Source organism: Phocoena phocoena, chromosome 9, assembly GCF_963924675.1.
Source record: "Phocoena phocoena chromosome 9, mPhoPho1.1, whole genome shotgun sequence".
Taxonomy (NCBI): Eukaryota; Metazoa; Chordata; class Mammalia; order Artiodactyla; family Phocoenidae; genus Phocoena; species Phocoena phocoena.
This window is the reverse complement of record NC_089227.1, coordinates 76,613,855-76,635,916: the sequence shown is the minus strand read 5'-3', so window position 1 is coordinate 76,635,916 and position 22,062 is coordinate 76,613,855. Positions and strand designations below refer to the sequence as shown.

Genomic DNA, 22,062 nt, shown 5'->3' with positions numbered 1-22,062 from the left:
TTTTTTGTTAAAAAAACTCAAAACCCATTACCATATACACAATTCAAGATAAATTACCCTGTTAAAGCTCAAACAATCCTATTGGGAGAAAATTTTTGAAACTTTGCATTACTTGTGAAAGAGTTAAACATGTTCTTCCTATTCTGGCCGTCAGATCTCCACATGTCTACCCTGGGGTGTAAGTAAATGCTATTAGTGCACCATGGAAGTGGGAAAGAACTGTTTTTTTTTAAATCAGGGAGGGCAACAAAGCAATAAGAAGGAGCACAGGGCACCATGTTAGTGACAAATCGCAGGAGGTGGTTCTAGAAAGGTTGTGAAAACTAGTTTCTCATTGCAGGAATCGGGTTGGGCCACTCCTTCACCCCCCTTCTCAAACACAAATATTTTCATATAATAAAAGCCTGTTCCCTATGGTTATAACCCAGCCTCCCCTCCTCCGACACCACCATTTTTAAGGGGCTTGCTGCGCGGACTTCTCCAAAGTCCCTAGGTTTTTTCTCCCTCTGGCCCTTGTAGAGGTGAGGCGTCCCTTCGGGGACTCACGCCGCGTGAGGGGACCAGAAACACCCATTAGGATCCAACCCGGGCAGCCGGCGGCCCGAGCATGCGCTGAGAGTTCGTGCAGCTGGCCCTGGCTGCCGCCGCTGCCTCGTCCGGACTTGGCGAGGACTTGGGAGGGACAGCGGCGCTGGGAGGTGGCTTAGCAGAGACTTTCCAGCAACTGCTGCCCAGGACTTTTTTTTCCCCCCTTTTCCCAGGAGGCGGCGACGGCGGCGGCGGGGGGAGAGGAAGAGAAGGAAGCTTCTCCAGTTTGAGTCAATGCAGCCCTGCGGCTTTCCAGGAGGAGCGTCGCTGCCCCGATGAGCCCCCGCAGTGCGTCCCCGACTGTCCCCAGGCGGGATCGGGGCGCGGAGCCCAGCGCCGACGGTGAGTGGCCGCGCGTCTCTCGTCCTTCCTGCCCGCTGTCCCGCCAGCCCGCCGGCGGCGGCTGCCCCCGGCGCTGTGTGCTAAACTACTTAGAGTGCTGGCTTCGGGGCTCCCCGCCGCCGGCGCTTCCCCGCGCGCCCTGCCGGGGGCGCGCGCCCGGGTGGCGGGGCGGCTGACCGCGCTCGGCTTTGTGCTCCTCGGGCGGCTGGGCGAGCCGGGTCGCGGCCGGGGCCGGGGCCGGGGGAGGGGGACGTGAATGACTAACCCGGCGTCTGCACAGCTGCACCGGCCCTAATTCCCGTGCGCCCCTCCCCGCTCCCCGCCCGCCGCCCCCGGCTAATCCATCATTCCGGGGCCCAAACATCATTTCTCGTGTTCTCCCGGAGAAACCCTAGTCTCCGGGCGGAATCCCAGCTCAGCGCTGCGCCCCCTCCAGTGCCCCGCGTTCACACCCGAGCTGCGGGATGGCGAAGGGAGTGCGGAGGTGGGGGGCCCAGGAACTGTCCCAGTGAGAGGAACACTCTCACCTTCGGTGTCGCCCGCGGCGTCTGTGACATCTCCGGGGGGGGGAGGGCGGGAGTGTGGTTTCCAACCTTCGGGACAGTTCGGAGCAGATCTCTCCCCGAGGAGGGGCGTGGACTGAGGGAGGTTTTAAAGAGCGTCTCATCAGAATTCAGAGGACACCGCCGCGTGTCCCCTGAGAACCCGAGTTTACTGCGCGCCTTCATTCATCCGGGGAGACAATCTTTTCTCTTCCCAGCACGTGTTATCTGAAGCCTGTTTGGAACTTTGGGGAGTTTAGGTTACTATTATAACTTTAACAAATGACTTTCGATGAAGCGATGTCTCGAATGAACTAGGCTTCGGACCAGACCTGCACCCAGCTGAGGGCTGGCAGAGGAGGGATGGGCTGGGGGTGAGGAGCGCGGTGGTGAGAAGTCCCCTGTTATCCCCCGCCCTCTGCAGATCGCTGCTGTTTTGCCCGTGGGGGTAGGATGTGGTGAAAGGATGGGGCTTCTCCCTCCCGGGGCTCACAATGGCCAGAGAAGATTCTGTGAAGTGTTTGCGCTGCCTGCTCTACGCGCTCAATCTGCTCTTTTGGGTAAGTCAAGCAGTCCACTGCACCAACAGGTGGGGACGGCTGGACTCGGTTTCCTATAGCCACCACATAATGCGCCAAAGGGCGTGGCTAAGCATTAATTAATTACATGGGATCACACCGTCTATTTTTCAGAGAAGTAAATTTTGACCTTAAAATGCCTTTGATCTAGCTCAAGTTCCATTTGTAATTAGAAAAAAGAAATCCACCGCTGGATACTAGTGGCAGTAAGATTAGACTTGAAGTTAATCTGGGGATATAAATAAATGCACGTGCTTGTGCTTGTAGATAAGAAAATTTTGACACACTACTTAGGGAACTGCTTGTTTTCAGGAATTTCAGATAACTGTGCAAGCCATAAATTGTTTCCTTACGTCATCCTATAAAATCTGGTGGGGGCAGAAGTCTTACTATGTTTTTGTAGGAATTCATACCCAGATATCCTATCAGAAGACTAAATAGATTTTTCTGGGAGATTCCATATAGTCTGAAAAGGTGGTTTCCGTGTAACTATTTCTAAGTTGGCAAAGCTTTAAGGAATTTTGTGTATGCTTTTGGAAAATCCCATAACCATTTAAGGAAATAAAATACATAAAATTTAACAAGCTCATGGAAATCTTTATGCCCTGTGAGTTAGTGACTTTTTATGCATTGCACCCAGGCATAAATTTTCATTAAGTGTTATTAATAATCACATTGTTATTTACAAAACTTTTGAGGAAACTCTAAAAATTTAAACGTTGAATGTTGCTTCAGGAAGCTGTCCTGCTTAAGCAGTTAGTTTTTTTCCCCCACATTTGTGTTCTATTAATAATTTATATTCAAAACGTTCTGTTACAGTTTTTAATGAGTAATTTATTTATTTGGCTGACTAGCTGGCATTTACCAGCTTTTTTTTTTGTAGGGTTATGACATGTGGTCTCTAGAGAATGACATTTTGGTTGAACTACTCCTTATGGATGGCTCCATTTTAAGGTGACAAATTAAGCCTTACGTCAGGAAGTAATCTGAAAGATATCTAAACTGGCAACTTTTTTTCTCAACATGAAACTTAAAGAATTGAGTTGTTATATTCACCACTTGGAAATATAAAATACCTAACTGATCTTATTGCAGTTTTTAATTCTAAAAATGTACAAATTAAATGTACATTTAATTTAAATGTACAAACTTAATTTAATTAAGGTCATTAAATTACCTGCTTAGCTATAGGGTATTAAGATTTTGAACTTTGTTCCTTTAAAATGTATGATAATTGTCACTTCTGTTTATTAGTTTTTCACTTTTCTACTTTATTGTTTTTAGTTACAGAATCGTCACATTTTTATAACTAAAAGGGGATTTAAGATGATCTGGTCGAACTTCCTTACTTTGGGAATGAGAAAACTAAGTGTAGGTTAGTGATGGGAAGCCAAAGGTCAGATGGCCCAATGGTGACAGTGCCGGGAGCAGAACTCAGCTTTCTTGCCCCTAGACAGTGCCTTTACATGGACGATTACTGTGTTCGAACCTTGGAATTACTAGGACTTTTTTTTGTGCAACATAGAATAATGTTTTGGAAATTTTCTCAATAACTTGTATTATGTGTGTGTGTGGAGGGGAACCCAAATCACTTAACAAAAATATTACTCTTCTGAGTAATGACATTTGCGTAAAAATGCCTATTCCTAAAACTCCTCCAGGGCTCTTTGTGTTCCCAAAGAATTGAAAATGTTATTTCTTTGTTGTTATCCTGTACTTCAACATTCTCACTTTCTGTGTGTTCTGATTTATTAAAATTGCTTCCCCCTTTCTCCAGCCCTCCTCTTCTCCAAATATCATCTCCCCACCAACAAAATAATCCGAGTTTACTGCCTACTCAGCATCCCTCTGTATTTTTCTTTATTTTATTATTATTATTTTTTTTATTTTGCTGTACGCGGGCCTCTCACTGTTGTGGTCTCTCCCGTTGCGGAGCACAGGCTCCAGACGCGCAGGCTCAGCGGCCATGGCTCACAGGGCCAACCGCTCCGCGGCATGTGGGATCCTCCTGGACCGGGGCACGAACCTGTGTCCCCTGCATCGGCAGGTGGACTCTCAACCACTGCGCCACCAGGGAAGGCCTATTTTTCTTTATTTCATACAAAGATGTATTTACTCATACCTGTCCACGTATACCCATTCATGTACATTCATATAGACATTCATGACATTTTTTGTTAGGTTGTTTTTCTCATTTGGTTAGAGTTGCAGGAGCGGGATTGCTATGTCAGAGGATATGTAATGATGACAACAAAATAGCGAACATTTATGTAGTTCTTACTATGTTTGCCAGGCACGTTTAAGTGTCTCAGTTTCCTAGTCTGCAAAATAGGAATGGTAGTTCCTATTTTTTAGAGTTTTTTAGAGTTGTTGGGGTATTAGACTCAATATATGTGAAGTGCTTGAACAGTGGCACTTAATAAGCGCTATCTATGTCGTAGCGGTAGCAGTAGTAGCTGTAGTACCCGCAGTCGTTACTACTACTACAATAATGATGCTCACTAGTAGTTTACTGTAATAAGTAGATTACCAGGAGATGGATTGATGAGTCAAAGGAATCCTTGTAGTAGTAATGGTTATTGTTGTGATTAATACTGCTACTATTGCTACCGCTCCTCCATTCCTTTGACCCAGTAATCCTGTCCTGGGAATCTATCCCCTAGAAATAGAAGCACCAATATACCTCATTATATGTACATCATATACATATAATGTTGCTGCCATCTTATGAAACTTTTAAATTTTTACTAATCTAAGAGGTTTAAAGTGTTATTTCACTGTTACTTTATTCTTTACCTCCCCCACTATCACTGAGCTTGAGCATTACTTTATATAAACAAAGTTTTATATGTTTTTTGGTAGAATTTTTCTCTAGAATTTTATATAATCTTTTTTTATTCTTCTGTTCTTTTAAAGCACCTGCCTTTCTTGTCTTGATTAAGGTTTCTTTTTCTTTGAGAATATTTTATACAATTAAAATATCTGTCAGGAGTTTTTTGGAATTATATGAAATGTATATGCTAACTTTGGGGACATTGGTGTTATTCTTTCAATGTTAAAGCAGTGTTTGCAGATCCTATATTTCCTTACTTGTGCCTCACACATTCCTGGGCATCCTTACACTACTCTTTCATCTAATTCTCATCTAATTCTCATTTTCCACCTGGAAAATGGCGGGTGGTGGTAAAGAGAAGTTACTCAGTGAAGCTCATTAACTTGCCAGTAAGTAGCAGAACAAGGATTCAAAGTCCAATTTTTTTTTTCTCTAAGTGCGGCAGAAGTTGTACTATTGGAAACGGTGCTGAATTTATTTGCAGCAGAGAAATAAACATCTTCAGTAGGAAGGGATTAGCTGTCCACCTGCTCATTCCAAGTCCCCTAGAGCAGTGCTTCTCAAACCTCCACGTGCATACAGATCACCTGGGCATCTCGTTAAAATGCAAATTCTGATTCAGTATGTCTGGGGCTGGACCTGAGAGTCTGCATTTCTCAAAAGCCCCTCTGTGACACTGTTGCTGCTGGTCTGAGTGCCCCATCTGGAGGAGCAAGGCTTTAGTCCTTGCTTTTAGTTCTCATTGGAATTAGAAGGAGAACAAACTAGTGTGGCGTGAACCTGAGCTCATCCTGAGTGTGGAGAGGGTGACTGTACTGGCCTCTAGTTTTGTGGGATTGAGATACCTGCACTCATTAATTGCAGGATCAAAAGCTGTATCCTTTTACTCTTCTCCTAGCATCTGAAATAGACTTTTTCTTATCTATTTCTACTATACTGGTATCCTCTCCCCTTCTCTACCCAACAAAGATTTTAGGGAAAGAAAAATAAATCTTATTTGGAAAAACACTGAGGACCTATACGATTTTGTTTTTCTGTTCTGGGAGTTGAATATCAAACAGTGAATTTTTTTTTTCAGTAAAAACGTGTATCTTGCATATTTAATTTTTTTAAGTGGGTGGTATAGACCTGTCTAAGAGGAAACAATCCACAGAATATTCAAGATCACAGATGCACTGCATTCCTTCATTGCTGTGGATCCGGTCACCTTGATTTGCCATCTGTTGAAGTGGCTCTTTCACTTGTAAAGAAGCATGATCCCGGTTCAGCTCTACTGGGGCTGGCAGACAGATACTGGACCTTCGAGGTTTGTCATGAGTTTTGTGGATTTGTAATGGGAAAGGCAATTGTAATTGTAAAGGGAATTGGCACATGAGACACAGTGCACGTGAGTAAACTGCCCTGAGAGCTCTTTGGAGACCATGATTCACATTCTGGCCACGATAGAGCAAGGAAATGGGTTATTTTTACTTCAAATGTATCACACTTTTACTTTTTAAATGCCATAGTATTTCATAAATGAAAGCTTTCCTCCATTTTAAAGACAACTTCTGTGGCTTTATGATGTGAGTGTTTGCCATTCTTAGATGATAATTTTCTGCTGTTGGAAAAATGGATACATATGGTTCTTTTTGGAAATTCTTGAAGTTGGTGAACACTTAACATTCATCACGTTTGTTTATTATTTTCTAAAAGTATAATATCCCACCTGTAGTTTTAAACTCTTTTTTCTCACCAGCAGATAAGAGCCATTGTCTTTCACTTACCATTACCAAAGAGTAGCAAGAGAGAGGAACTACCCTCGACAAAATATGAAAAGAAGCTTATAAAAGAAAGCCTAAAAAGCAGATAGGAAATCTGGTTCACACTTTTGGGACATATGCAAGCTAGATGAAGAAAACAGAAGACTCAATGTTTTGTTTCTTTTTCTCCGGTTTTCTATAGTGAACCTTAGGTGTCTGACCCCCGTAGACCCTAAAGAGATTCTTGGCAAGCGGGTATTTGCATTCACACAGCATTTATATACTCATGTTAAAATACTACTTTTTAAATTGTTGCTCTCCACCCCCCCACAATTTTGTACTATGAAAGGCATTCCAGTTTACTTTAACTCTTCCTAAGGAATAAAGGAGAGCCCTTCGAGAAATGTTAGTGCTTTTTAAAAATAAACATTAAATAAGCTTTAGTCTCAGGGGCAAAGCTAATACACTTTTCTTAATGCGGTTGGCTCAGCTGAGCAAAGACAGGCCACTGCATGCTTCTTAAGGAAGCATTTCGAGAAGGAGAAGGGCGTGGAGGCTTCCTTGGGGCCCAGCCCTGCTGCCAACTGGACTCACAGGCCCCTCAGGCATCGTTCCCCACTCAGAACCAGTCACAGGCTGGGCCATTGGGCTGCATAGAAACTACGGTGTAGAATGAGGCCTTTCACCCTTCTTTTGCCTGCATTGCCTATAGGGTGACCAGATCATTTATTGTGGAAATCAGGACAATTTTGAGAGTGAAGTTATAAGGGGTTGTCTCTATTAATAATGATGACAGGACAACAGAGGCTTAAAGTGGAACCATCCTGGTCAGAGCAGGATGTATGGTCACCCTGTCTGCAGGGCAACATGATCTATAAAAACTATTAGTCAGCACAGCTCCAAGGTGCTATTGATTTATTCATCCTTAATTAGTAGATGTTCGTGCTTAAATGATGCCCACAAGGAATCTTCGGAACTTGTTTCAGCCATCATTTACAGTGCCCGTGCTTTCAGGCAAATAGTCTGATCTGTTTGCTTTTTTTCTGCTGCTCCCGGCTCCCCCCCAGACCCCCAGAAGGGAAGCTGGTTGAGGCATGAACTGATTAAAAGGTGGATGGGAGCAGGCTTGGGAACTGAGACAGACATGTTCCTGGGAAGTATTTGCCTTGGGCTGCTAGCCTCCAAATTATCAAAAATTGATTTACCGGGCTTCCTTGGTGGCGCAGTGGTTGAGAGTCCGCCCGCCGATGCAGGGGACACGGGTCCGTGCCCCGGTCCGGGAAGATCCCACATGCCGCGGAGTGGCTGGGCCCGTGAGCCATGGCTGCTGAGCCTGCGCGTCTGGAGCCTGTTGCTCCGCAACGGGAGAGGCCACGATAGTGAGGCCCGCGTACCGCAAAAAAACAAAAACAAAAACAAAAAACATTGATTTACCTTTACATTTTAATAAATAATAATTGGAATCCTTTTGTTTTTAAGAAAAAAAGGGAATTTTAAAAGCGTCTAGTTCAATTTTTCCATTTTCATCATGAGCGAAAAGAGTTTCTAAAAGTTTGAATTACTCGTCCAAGTTCTCTGTAGAGACAGAAATGTAACTAAGTTCCTGGTCTCTCTTCCACATTCTGCTCTTTGCTAACAGATTTGACATAGAAAGAAAAGTTTAGGTGGCTGGCTTTAGACATCTGTCAGCCTTGAGCAGAAATGATTAGTGTTACTGTCACCTTATATAAGACTATATATTATATATGCCAGACAGTTGAAGGATGTAAATGTCTATTTTTTGACTGCAACCTTACTTCCTGGAAACTATAGGTATACATTTCATAATAAATTCTGATATAGGAAACAACTTGATTCTTGTTATTTTTTTTTTACATGATTAAATTCAAGCAAAACCAGAATATATCTGCAACACAGCAAATTTCATTTTTATAAATATTTGTTGAGAGCTAGCACTTTCTGAACGTTTTTTGCAAGACAGAAGGTGGCAGAGGTCCTGCCAAGTAGTATATTAAATATATTTCTCTAAAGTAATCATTGTGTTATTTTCTAAATATTTCCTTGAACTACAGATAATATTTTGCAATATTGGAGAAGATGTAAGGAGCTATAAACCTAGTTACATGTGATAACTACAGTGTCCTAATAATTTAATCATCATGAATGACAGTTGAAGAATGATTTTATTTTAATTTGGAAAGTTAGTAGAAAATTCCATTATTTGTAAGGAGTCCTGAGTTGGTTGCATAATTTGTCCTTCTAGATTTAATAGCATTAGGATTAGTTATTGAAGTGACCTTGTCTCATTTTAGCTTAGTTCCTTGCTATAGCATGCACTGTATCTGTTGTTACTGTTATTATTTTCTCAACAGTAAGTAAAATCGCTCTTTGAGAATTGAACTGTTCTCAGCCATTTAATGCGGCTGGAAATAAGGTCATAATAAAAAGCAGTGTATTTTCAGAATTGCTTGTTTTACTGTGAGATAAAGCTTTGTGTTGATATTATTTATTTCTACTGATGTTCTCTGCACAGCTACAATGCTTCGGTGACTACAGTGAAAAAAACAGCGGGGCTAAGTAGAATGCAACATTTGTAGTTTAAACGACTTTTGAGAACACTTAAGCCAGCTTCTGACCTGATATATAAATTTTTCATCATGTAATTCAGCAAGCATCTCTCCACTGGAAAACTTCCAGTGATAGAAAGCTCAGTTCTACTTAAAGCATCTCCTAATTTTGCTAAAGTTCTCCAATAGTTAGCTTATCTGGCAAGTTGAAATCATCTTTCTTTAATTATTTTCTCATTCATTCATCTAATATGTATCAGGTCTTACTACTGGGCCTGGTACTCTACTGTGAGATGGGGCTAGAGGCAGTGGTCTGTGTCCTCTAGTGGAATGAGATGGGTGGGTAAAAATAGGAGATGGTAGATAACTGCTCTGTGAAGTCTAGACAAGAGTGTTGACTCTGGGTAAGGAGGGAGCTGGGAGGAAAACTTTACATTCTAGCTGATGTTTGAGCTGGTCTTTAAGGATAAGGTTGCTCTGCTCATGATATGGAAAGGCTGGGGCAGGATTGCATTCCAGGCAGAGGGAACTGCATGGGCAAAGCCATAGGTTTGGGAGGTCTGTGTGGTGCATATCAGAGAAGCACAAGCAGGACTTTTGTCATCCAAGGACAGAATGTGTGTGGGAAGGAGTTGGCAGGAAATAAGTTGAAGAGATAGGTCAAAAGGTGACTGAAGAGGGCCTGTGTGTCCTGCTGTAGAGTTTAAACTTATTCTCTAAGAGAGAGTTGGGGGAAGTGGAAGTGAGAGATGGGGAGGGGCCCCAAGGGGCAGCTATTAGAGCTTTATAAGCAGAATCGCTCGATCTGTGTTTTATAAAGCTAACTGAAGGGTGAATTTGAGGTGGAATCTGTGAGCTGGAGAGTTCTATTATAAGGTGATTATAATTGCCTGGCAAGAGGCTGAGGGCTTGAACTAGCCAGAATGGCAGGAAAGGGGGAGGAATTTATCAGGTGTGTTGCAGGAACAATCCGTTGGACTTGAAAGCAATTAGATGTAGGACTGAGGAAGAGGGAGAGGTTCAGGCTGCTTGCCAAGGTGCCAGTGGATGTGACTGAAGCATTGATTATACCATTTACCGAGACAGGAAAAACAGTGGGAGGGACACACAGGTTTCGAGAGGAATGAAAATGAGTTCAGTTTTAGAGATGTCAAAAATAAGAATGGCTATGGAAGTCCAATAGACAGTTCTATCCAGAGAGGCCTTTCCCGTCCATTTGTTAGACCTTCAAATATCCGAAGATTACATCTATGAACTGATTTAAGAGTTGTCTCCTAAACTGAGAAAGGTTAAGAGAAAGGCCTGAGGTCAAAAGGAATAGGTAACATGTATAAGGTAGTAACAGGGAATATGTGTAAGAATCCTACACTTTTTTCATCCTGTGAATGCTCTATGAAGTTGGACTTGCTATTATAACATTTTATATAGGAGGAAACTGAAGCTTAGGAAAGATTAAATGACATACCCGAAGTCATATAGATGAAAAGGAGCAGAGCTGGAATTCAAATTCAAACCAAGCCTTTTTTTTTTTGCGGTACGCGGGCCTCCCACTGCTGCGGCCTCTCCCGCTGCGGAGCACAGGCTCCGGACGCGCAGGCTCAGCGGCCATGGCCCACGGGCCCAGTCGCTCCGCGGCATGTGGGATCCTCCCGGACCGGGGCACGAACCCGCGTCCCCCTCATCGGCAGGCGGACTCCCAACCACTGCGCCACCAGGGAAGCCCAAACCAAGGCTTTTTGATACAATTGCTTCTTATGGTCATTGTGGTCAAGACCATATGCCTCACGATGACCTCTAAGACCGTGTGCTCTGACCTCTGCCTGGCTTTCCATTCTTGCTCCCTGCCGGTTTCCCTTCCTTGCACATATCATGCTGCCTTCCACCCCGGGGCCTTTGCTGTTCTTTCTGACTGGAATGTTATTTTCAACCTCCCTTTCCCTAATGAACTTGATAATTATCTTTCAGATCTTAGCTGTCTGCAGAAGTCCCCTTGACCCCATGGAATAGGTCAGTCACCCCAAAAGGATTTTGTTTTAATATTTATTATTATTTTTAAATTGATTTATTTATTTGGCTGAGCTGGGTCTTAGTTGCAGCACGCGGGGTCTTCATGGCATGTGTGGGATCTTCGTTGTGGCATGCGGGATCTTTTAGTTGCATCATAAGGGATCTAGTTCCCTGACCAGGGATAGAACCTGGGCCCCCTGCATTGGGAGCATGGAGTCTTAGCCACTGGACCACCAGGGAAGTCCCCCAAAAGAAGTTCTTACAGCAACTTGTATTATTCCTTCCTAGTACTTATTACACTTTGCAGTTACACATTTGTGTCTCTGATGAGTTGACTAACACTTGACTAACACGTGATCTCTTCACTTAGTAAATTTCATCATAGAATCGAGCTGGTGCCTGTTATTGCCGATCAGTATATATCTCTAGCACATTGCACAGTACCTGACAAAGAGCAGCTGATCAATACATATTTTTTGAAAGAAAGAATAACTTTCTTTTCAGAAACCCATGGGTTTTCAGAACCCATGCTCTTAACTGTTTTACAGTACTAGAAATGTTTTGGAATATGCCGTTTTAAAAAATGACATTTTTGTTATGAATGGAAGTACTGTGTATATAATGACAACCACTGATACTATATCATGCAAAATGAAGAATCTGATAATTTATTGATAGCTGTCTTAGAGCTATGATATTGAAAATTGGCTAAACAGCCTGTGAGAAATTAAAGGATGGAGAAATCAAGATCGGTTATTATTTCGAAGAATGATAAAGAGGGGAGAATTATTTATAACTGCAAAAGAATTAAGGTAATTAAATAAAATAGCACATTAGTAGACTTTCCCGTTCCCCTGAAACATATAAGGTATTTGAAGGCCCACATATAGCCAAGTAGAGGGAGACCACTTAGCCTCAGATTTAATCAAGCAGTCCATGGTCCCCTGCTAGCCCTGTGTGTTGTAATAGGTACTGTGATTATTGAGGTTTGGTAAGATCGACAGATCAGGAGACAGCTGCCATTGAAAAGATAGTCCGTTACACTCACAGAGCCTAAGAGATAGAGTACAGGTCTCCTCATGGTGGGGTCCATAGCGAGGCAGGGAGAGAGGGAAACTGAGCAAGTGCTTTCATTGGGGCTTCTTCAAGGAGGAACTGGCAAGGCAGGATAAGTAGGTTTTGCCTAGTTTGAATAATTTCAGCAGCCTCTGTCCCTAGTTGTCTGGCATCTGGACCTTGCGGTGATTCGGGCATGTGTAGGGTGGCCTGGAATGAGAGAGCTCAATAAAGGGGTGGTTGGGAGTGTGGGCTCCGGATTGGTTGGTTTGTATTTGAAAATGAAAACTGTGGGCCCTGAAGAAGGACTTCTCACAAGGGCGGGTGGAAGGTGGCCAAGGCAAGGTGACTCAGGCATATTATCAGTTTGTCCAGACCAAGGTGTGTCCAGCATAAGCATGTAGAACAGATGTTAAAGCATCAAGTTTACGAAGCTAGAAGCATGTTTAATACACTGTGGCTGATCCACTGGGTAACTTTTATGAGGTTTACAATCTGTTCTTCATTCCCAACAGGAATGAGGATAGTAATAAGTGGCCTAATTCTCCTCTGAACTGTGATCCCAGGGTTCTTAACCTGTTTTAAGCCATTGAGCCCTGAGCCCTCGTTCAGCAAAGAAAGTAGTTCAGACATTCAGACTGAGCCTGACCCCTACAGAGGACCTCCCCCTGCAACCCCACCCCTCCCTTGTTTTAAGGAACCCTGCGTGCTATGCAGGTGCATCCCCTCGCTGTTTGGGGAATATAAGGCTCGTTTCTAAACTTGGAAGGCATTTAGTGACTAACCCTGAAGCTTCAAAGATGAAGGCCTGGATTTGAATCCAGCCCTGCCATTTAGAATCTGCAAGACCTTGAACAGGTTACTTCACTTTTCCGTGCTTCATGTCACTTTTTACAGTCTGTCATTATCTGGCTTACATATTTATTCCTTGTGTTCTGTAAGAAGCCCCACAAAGGCTGACATCTTGCTTCTTTTATGCATTATTGGGTCTGTGACTCTAGCACAGACAGTACAAGGCAGATGGTTGGGGCTGAGTAAATGCAGTAGTTCCCCTTATCCTCGCTTTCACTTTCTGTAGTTTCAGTTACCCACGGTCAACAGTGTTCCAAAAATATAAAATGGAAAATTCCAGAAATCAACAATTCGTAAGTTTTATATTGTGTGCAGTTCTGAGAAGCGTGATGAAACCTCCCACTGTCAGGCCCAGGATGTGAATCATCCCTTTGTCCACTGTATCCAAGGTGTAGATGCTACCCGCCCATTATTATAGAAAAAAACATTAGTATATATAGGGTTTGGTACTCTCTAAGGTTTCAGGCATCCAGTGGGGTTCTTGGAAAATATCCCCCTCGGATAAGGCGGGGATCTACTGTATTTGCAACTGGATGAAAGATGCGTGAATTCGCTAGCTGCTTTTCCAAGCAGGTGGCCATGCTTCACTGTACAAGAGGTCACAGAGCTCCACGTGCTCTGCTGACCTAGGAGCCCTTATCCAGAAAGCATGTTTACAGCCACTCCTTGAGTCAGTAAAGACTCATTCCTATCTTGTATGTTCATTATTTCAGCATTTACAGAAAACCTGTAACATAATGGTAATCAATGTTCATTAAGATGCCAGAAATTATTAAAAATCAAATTAAGCTGAAATTCATTATACTGCGCTTAAGAAGATAAGTGTAAGGCACAATTTGAGAAAGATTTCCATCAAAATAGGAAAGGCCTTCAGAACTTAGGGTTAACCCTTCAGCTTTTAGAAAAGCCTCCCAGGAAGACTCGTTTTGAATGTGTTCTAGATAGTTGCTGTTTAAAAAAAAAAACTTTTTTAAAATTATGGACAATTAAAAACATACAGAAGTAGAAAGCATAGTATAATTAATCCCCAGTTACCAACACAGCCTCCACTTCTCACTTAACCCCCATGCATCGTGATTGTTTATTAAACCATTCAGCATGTGTCTGTAAAAGGTAAGGATTCTTAAAAAATATAATACTATTGTCATATCTAAAATAATAAACAATAATTTATTTTATGATGTCAATATTTTTTATTTTATTTATTTTTTTATACAGCAAGTTCTTATTAGTTATCTATTTTATACATATTAGTGTATATATGTCAATCCCAATCTCCCAATTCATTCCACCACCCCCTCCCCACCGCTTTCCCCCCTTGGTGTCCATATGTTTGTTCTCAACATCTGTGTCTATTTCTGCCTTGCAAACCAGTTCATCTGTACCATTTTTCTAGATTCCACATATATGCGTTAATATATGATATTTGTTTTTCTCTTTCTGACTTACTTCACTCTGTATGACAGTCTCTACGTCCATCCACGTCTCTACAAATGACCCATTTTTTGTTCCTTTTTATGGCTGAGTAATATTCCATTGTATATATGTACCACATCTTCTTTATCCATTCGTCTGTCAATGGGCATTTAGGCTGCTTCCATGACCTGGCTGTTGTAAATATTTTCAAATATCCAATATCGCCAGTCTTCTCATAAATGGCTCTTTGTGGTTGGTTCATTTAAATCAGGATCCAAACCAAGATCCTGACATTGCCTTGGACAATCTCTTTTAATTTATAACAGTTTCTCCTTCCTTCTTTTTGTTCCACCTGCCAGCTTTTTAAATTGAAGAAACCAGATCATTTGTTCTGTAAAATTTCTTATATTCTTGATTTTGTTGATTGCATCTGCATGGTGACATTTAACAAGTTTAAATCTGTTCCCTGTATTTCCTATAAACTGATAGAGCTGGAGGCTTAATTAGATTCAGGTTTGACTTTTTGGTTAAATTAACCTCAAAGGTATCTCTGAGTACTTCTGATTGCATCATATTGGGGACATTATTATATCCAGTTGCCTCTTTTTATGATACTAAGATTGCTCAGGGCATCTGGTATTTTATGTCAACCTTACCTCTCCATTCTTAAAGTCCCCATCAGCCTTTCACTTAATGCAGTAGTTCTCAGCCCTTACTACCCATTAGAATATCTGTGGAGCCTTTATCCACTTTTGATGCCCAGACCCCACTTCCAAGAATTGATTCAGGGTGGATCTGGGCTCAGTAATTTTTCTAAGAGTCCTGGTTGATTCTGATGTACAGACAGGACTGAGAGCCACTGACTTGATAATTTTGGCAGTCGTTGAGGATCATTGCCAAGAGAGCCATTATTTCAGAAAAGATTATCCAATAGTAACATTCTGTCATGCTTTCTGTACTTATTAGCAGACATTCTCCCATTAAAAACTTTCATTAAGTCTTTGGTTCTTTTCTTTAGTTCGTATAGGAAAGATTGGATAAATATTGGATTCTTATCAGTTTTCTGAATAATGAGTTGAATATCCAACATCCTCCAAAGCTGGCTAATGAGTTTTGTTTAACTATTATTGTGAATTCATAGATTTTAGCATATTGGATGTTTTAAACCGTTGCATTTATTATTATTATTATGACTATTATTTCCATGCTCAAATTGTTTAACTTTAGCCAATGGAAGTCCTTTGAAGTTAGCTCCTGTGATGTTTTTGGACAACATCAGTAGTATTTGATTGCTCCCTTGCTTTTACATATGACGTGTTTTAGGCTTATGTTGTACATTGGATAATTTAGTTGTTCTGTACAATTCCTGTCCTGTACTACCGTATCTAATAGTTCCGCTATCTGTATACTGTTTAGTGACATTCTATTTAGTAGCTATGACATGATTACAAAACAGAATGGCAGATATTTATAGTAATAGTAAATTTCAACAGGTGGTAAACGGTAATTAGGAAAAAACATAATGATTATGTAAGTAAACTCCTTAATTTTTTATTATGAGTCCTGCAGAGCATGGTGCATAAATCCTTCGTCACCAGTTTGTATTTTTTTCCCCCCAGTTAATGTCCATCAGCGTGTTGGCAGTTTCCGCTTGGATGAGGGACTACCTAAATAATGTTCTGACTTTAACTGCAGAAACAAGGTAGGCTTTATGATTAATGATTGATTTCTAGGGCTTCCCTGGTGGCGCAGCGGTTGAGAGTCCGCCTACCGATGCAGGGGACACGGGTTCATGCCCCGGTCTGGGAAAATCCCACATGCCGCGGAGTGGCTAGCTCCGTGAGCCGTGGCCGCGGAGCCTGCGCGTCCGGAGCCTGTGCTCCGCAACGGGAGAGGCCACAACAGTGAGAGGCCTACGTACGGAAAAAAAAAAAAAAAAAAAGATTGATTTCTTTCATCAGGGTTTCCTCAGACACTAGTTTCTAAGTAACATTGCCCTAGGGTGTTTAGACGGTAGTGCTCATCCACGATCGTTTGGAAAGTTTTTCCTGCCCATGGCAACACTTGCATTTTCCAGCATCTCATTAAGGTGTGCCACTGGTTCTAGAGGACACTTCTGGTTATGGTAATACCGCTCGCCTGTCCTTCTGACAGTGTGCCAGCCGTGTCATATTTGTGTATAAAGGACGACACAGCTACTTTTCCTTAAGAAAATGATCACCAACTTCTTGCCTTCATATTCCTGAGCTAATGAAAACCAAACCCCAAATGTCATTTTCTTACCCAGTTTCAAGGATTGACTCACTAACATCTCAAAGGGCAAATTACTTAACTTCTCTGAGCCTCAGTTTCTTCATTTCTGAATGGGGATTGTATTAAATACCACTCTGAATTTTCCTAAGGATTAACTGAGATACATTTCTATAAAGTCCTTAACACGATGGAGCTTAGTAAGCACTTTGTAACGGTCGTTTTTTGTTATCTTAATTATTACTCGTACTGTTATGGCTCTAGTTAATAATTTTTTCATAGTCTTAGCAGAAAGCATTTTCCTCCCTTCCTTTTAATTCAGACCAATTTCCCTTCCATAGCAGTGTTTCACATCTTTGGGAAAGGTCATTTGTTGGGGAGAAAGTGCACACTGCATATGGAGTCCCAGACCAGAGAAGAGTAGGGAGAGTCTTCTCAGTTAAGAAATGTTGAAAAGGGTTTTCCTGGTGGCGTGGTGGTTAAGAATCCGCCTGCCAGTGCAGGGGCATGGGTTTGAGCCCTGGTCCAGGAAGATCCCACATGCCACAGAGCAACTAAGCCTGTGTGCCACAACTACTGAAGCCCACACACATAGAGCCTGTGCTCCGCAACAAGAGAAGCCACCAAAATGAGAAGCCCGTGCACCGCAACGAAGAGTAGTCCCTGTTTGCCACAACTAGAGAAAGCCCATGCGCAACAACAAAGACCCAATGCAGCCAAAAATAAATAAATAGATAAATAAATAAATAAATTTATAAACAAAAAAAGAAATAGTGAAAAGTCTCATGTGGTGTCCTCAGGTTAAGGCTTCAGAGCTAACATTAGATCGACTTTTTACTGACAACCTCTATCTTATATTTTAAATGAGCTGAGGTAGGAAGGCTACCACTTGTATAAAAAACTAAACCAAACAAGACAAAAAATAAAACGAGCAAGCAAATTGGTGATTGTTCAGTGATTCTGAAATAGAAATCCAGTCTTCAGCTTTGAGGCATGATGATTTAAAGGATTATTAACACAAGTCAGTTGTGTCTTGTACTATGTCTTGGGTGCATTTTGGTTATATTTTATTTATAATATGACATTATTTTTCTTCTTTCAGGGTAGAGGAGGCTGTCATCTTGACTTATTTTCCTGTGGTTCATCCAGTCATGATTGCTGTTTGCTGTTTCCTGATCATCGTGGGGATGTTAGGATACTGTGGAACAGTAAAAAGAAATCTCTTGCTTCTTGCATGGGTACGGTGTTTATATCTATTCTTTATTGTGGTTAAAAAGACCAACCAGTAATGTATAATTGGTTCATCAGTGCACAAGGTTACATGCTTAGGGAACTGTGATAGCGGTTCCCTAATCTGTGCTCATTGTTCAACATCCTGTGAGAAGGGAAGCGTTCTTTCCATGAGAGACGATTTCGGTACAAGTATTTGCTGTACTCGGAAGATGAGGTGTGGAAATATGTACACTATTTAATTATTTCACTCAGGCAATGTGTTGACATTTTCATTTGAAAGTAGAAATTTTTTCTAGTGTCACGGACCTTATTACCACTCCAACAGGCCCCTCGGGACTAGAACTGAGACGTCATAATGGAACTCTGTTTCTTTCTCTCTTTTCTTGTTTTAACCAAACCCACCACTTAAACCCATGTGGAAATTCAGGTGGTGAGGTAGCAAACAGACATCATAATCCCGGCACTGCCTTTACATAGGTTAGTGGATATGAGTCTCAGTTTCTATAGTTTTAGTGTTTTGTTTTTTTAAAAATTCTGGAACAGTTGGACTAAATTACTTCTTAAATTCCCTTCAGCACTCAAGCTCTATGATTCCAAAATCTATGATTATGCCTTTAATTCAAAAATTAGCAAACCCTCTTTTAACATTAAAAACTTGAGTCAATTAAAAATACAGTTTACAGATAGAGTTTTGAAGCTCATTGATTGTATAAAATATTATATGTTAACGGCCCCAGGGGGTTGAGGCTGCTAACATGTAATTGCAGACATGTCAGATTCCTAAAAAGTAATTCATTGAGTATATTCCTTTCTTTGCCGTAGTTCTCAATGGTATCTGTGCACTCATTTCTTGTAGGGAACTTACAAAAAGGTTTTTTTATGGTGTGCTGATAAGCTGGATATCTGAGCAGAGAAAAAGCCCTGATTTGTAGCATTTGAAGATTTCTGTGATGTAAATACTCCCAGCATGGTCGATTTCAGGCTACCAACTTGCCATTACTGAATGCAGAGCTGGGGAGAGATGAGCACAGATTGGCTCTCAGGAGACAGCTCCCGCACACCAGGGCTTGACTAGCTCCCGTCCCAAGCCCATTAAAACAGACTCTTAGTGTGAAGCTGAACTAAAGCTTCGCATTTCACAAGAACAACCTGTGTTAATGTATTACTTGGCTTCGTGGAGGATAACTCTTTAGGTCCATGATTGGAAAACAGAAAATGCTGCAGAGAAAGGGGACATGCCCATTGCCTTACTTCTGTTCACTTTGGTATACAATGCTTTTGACTGTATTTTATTTATAATATGTCATTAATTTTCTTCTCTCAGGGGAGAGGAGGTGGAAGGGTTTGGAACCTATGTTGCAATTCAAGAAATTTGGACAATAATTTAAACAAACTAAAGTACTTACTTTATATGAAACTTACAGTTTAAGGGATGGATAAGGTATTGAAACTCAAAAAAAAAAAATCTCAGAATCCTTTTTTAAAACCACAATCTTACAACGATGTCCTATGTATACAACCAATTTAAATATAGCTGCTGTTCTTCCTCCTCCCAACTGGTATGATTCTGGATGGTTCCTGGACTGTAGAGGTGGGGTGGGGTAGGATAGCATATTTCATGGAACTTCAAAGACTTTTAGGAACATATTTTGAAAACCATTTACGCATTCCATTAGATCGCTTGAATGCAAGTAAAACAATTTGACAAATAACGAGGTAACTTGGGCTCTCCTTGGGGCAGGATGAGTCATAGAGACGTGTGCATGGGAGCTAGTTTGTGATGTTGGAAAGAACCTTATGCTGCACAGGTGACGTGGAGGACTGAGGTTCTAAGGGCCAGAAACTTGTTCATTCATTCATTCTTCAAACATTTATGGAGAATATAGGCACTATTAGCCTTTGCCATCAGACCAGTGTATACACAGTGGATAGGCAATTTCACTACTGTCTCACAAGACCTCTAATAAGATTTACTCTGAGTACTGAGGCTAGAGAAGAGCTCCAAGCTCAGTCCCAAGGGGTCAGCCTCTCCTCCAGGAGGATGACTGGCGTAGACTGATACTGCTTTATCCCATCCCGCCCCTTTTGGTGGATGTACTCTTGTCCACAAAGCAGCTTTTGGTGCATCGCTGTTCCACGTGTCCCTGGCTGCCGTCAGCTCTTGGTTGTTCCTTCCCGTTGACTATCTATCTGTGGCAGTTTGTGCCCCATTCCCATCGGGCTGCCTGTCTCCTCTTAGCAAGTTCCTAGATGTTACTCTGTCTAAACCCAGCACAACCTTTCCTTTGCTTGAAGAATGATTTGTGGTCTCAGCTCCCAATTACCTGTTACTCGTAACTGATCTGCATCTGATCTGCTTCTCAGGCAGTTTTTTCTCTGCCTTTCTTTCCATAGCCTCCTTCTCTAAACAGTTGTCAAATCCTGTAGGTTCTAGTTTTACAATCTCAGGATCCGTTCCCTTCTTTTCTTATTTGGAATGCCCAGGTTCAGGCTCTCCTGACTTTTTTTCCTTAATTTATTTTACTTATTTTTACATTTTTGGCTACGTTGAGTCTTCGTTGCTGCTCACAGGCTTTCTCTAGTTCCCGTGAGCGGGGGCTGCTCTTCATTGCAGTGCGCAAGGTTCTCATCGCGGTGGCTTCTCTTGTTGCGGAGCATGGGCTCTAGGTGCGCGGGCTTCAGCAGTTATGGCTCGCGGGCTCCAGAGCGCAGGCTCAGTAGTTGTTACACACGGGCTTAGTTGCTCTGCGGCATGTGGGATCTTCCTGGACCAGGGATTGAACCCGTGTCCCCGGCACTGGCAGGCGGATTCTTAACCATTGTGCCACCAGGGAGGTCCCTCTCCTGACTTCTTGCTGAAACAGTGCAGAGCCCCCTAACTAAACTTCCTGCCTCTGTTGTCTCCTAATTTACCCCAAACCAGTGCTCCCCGTTAATACAATGCAACAGTGATCACATTACTCCTCTGTTCCGAAACCTTGAAAGACTTCTGGTTGGGTAATGAAGTGTTCAGAGACACTTCAACCTTGCGTCAAGCTCTTCTGCAATCAAACCTTCATCTGCCATTTTTAGCTCTCTTACCTACTTCATTTTCTGACTGTTCTTTCCTGCTCTTACTCCTGCTGTCCCTTAGCTGGGAATTTCTTCTTAATGCTTTTGTTTCAGTACTACCAACCCATTACAATTTGCCTGAAATACTACCTCCTGAAATTGTAATAATGACAAAGATGATGATGATAATCCAAGTAGTTAACATTTCTCATGTGTTGACAAACTGTAATGCTTCCAGACTCGTAGAGGTTTAAATGAAATTTTTATATGAAGGGCTTTACATTAATTAATCAATTTCGAGACAGACACTATAATTATTCCCATAATATAGATGAGGAAAGGAAGCACAGGTTGGCTCAGTGATTTGCCTGTTTGCATAGCTAGTAAATGGAGTATATGGTATTCAGATCATCACGGTCTAGTTCGAACAACATGTTTGCAACAACTTCACTATTTTACTCTGTAATTGCTGCCTTTTCTTAAATGATTAAGTATCTTAGTATTATTTAATAATTAATACTTAGTATATCTTAAGGATTAGGCATCTCACATTGTATAAAACATTTTCCCTATGATCTTTCATTTTAAACTCAACAACAGTCATCTAAGAGAGATGATTACAAATGAGGTTCAGAGAGGTTCAGTAATATGTCCAAGGTCACTCAGCACTGGCAGGTAAAGCTTTGATTCAGACCTCTGTGTTTCTGACTGCCAAGCCCATTCTCATTGGGCCTTTACCGATGTCTCCAACAGACATGTCTCAACTTTTGAAGTCCAGTGCGTTTCTCCTATTATAAATTTCCCTTTTTTTATAACCAGCCCAAACTGCCGGACTACAAACAACTTGATAATATGAACCATTCATCTTGCCTATTGCTTTAATAACTTTTTTTGAAATCGAGTAATAGACAGGAAATTAGAACAGTGTGAGTCGAAGTGGCCAGCACATCAGATAGGGAGGATGGTGTCTGGAAGGCAGTGAAGAGGGTGAGATTTTCAGGGAGG

At 41.9% G+C, this 22,062-nt stretch overlaps 1 protein-coding gene across 1 annotated transcript in view; it reads left to right on the top strand.

Annotated features, from left to right (window-relative positions):
• Positions 1 to 451: 451 nt before the first annotated feature.
• TSPAN12 (tetraspanin 12) overlaps positions 452 to 22,062 on the top strand; it is a 65,360-nt gene continuing 43,749 nt past the window's right edge. Inside the window, exons 1-5 of the mRNA XM_065883912.1 lie at positions 452 to 521; positions 762 to 930; positions 1,897 to 2,032; positions 16,143 to 16,225; positions 17,876 to 18,011. Coding sequence (XP_065739984.1) covers positions 1,967 to 2,032; positions 16,143 to 16,225; positions 17,876 to 18,011 — 285 coding nt within the window. The 5' untranslated portion in view covers positions 452 to 521; positions 762 to 930; positions 1,897 to 1,966. The remainder of the gene's footprint in view (positions 522 to 761; positions 931 to 1,896; positions 2,033 to 16,142; positions 16,226 to 17,875; positions 18,012 to 22,062) is intronic.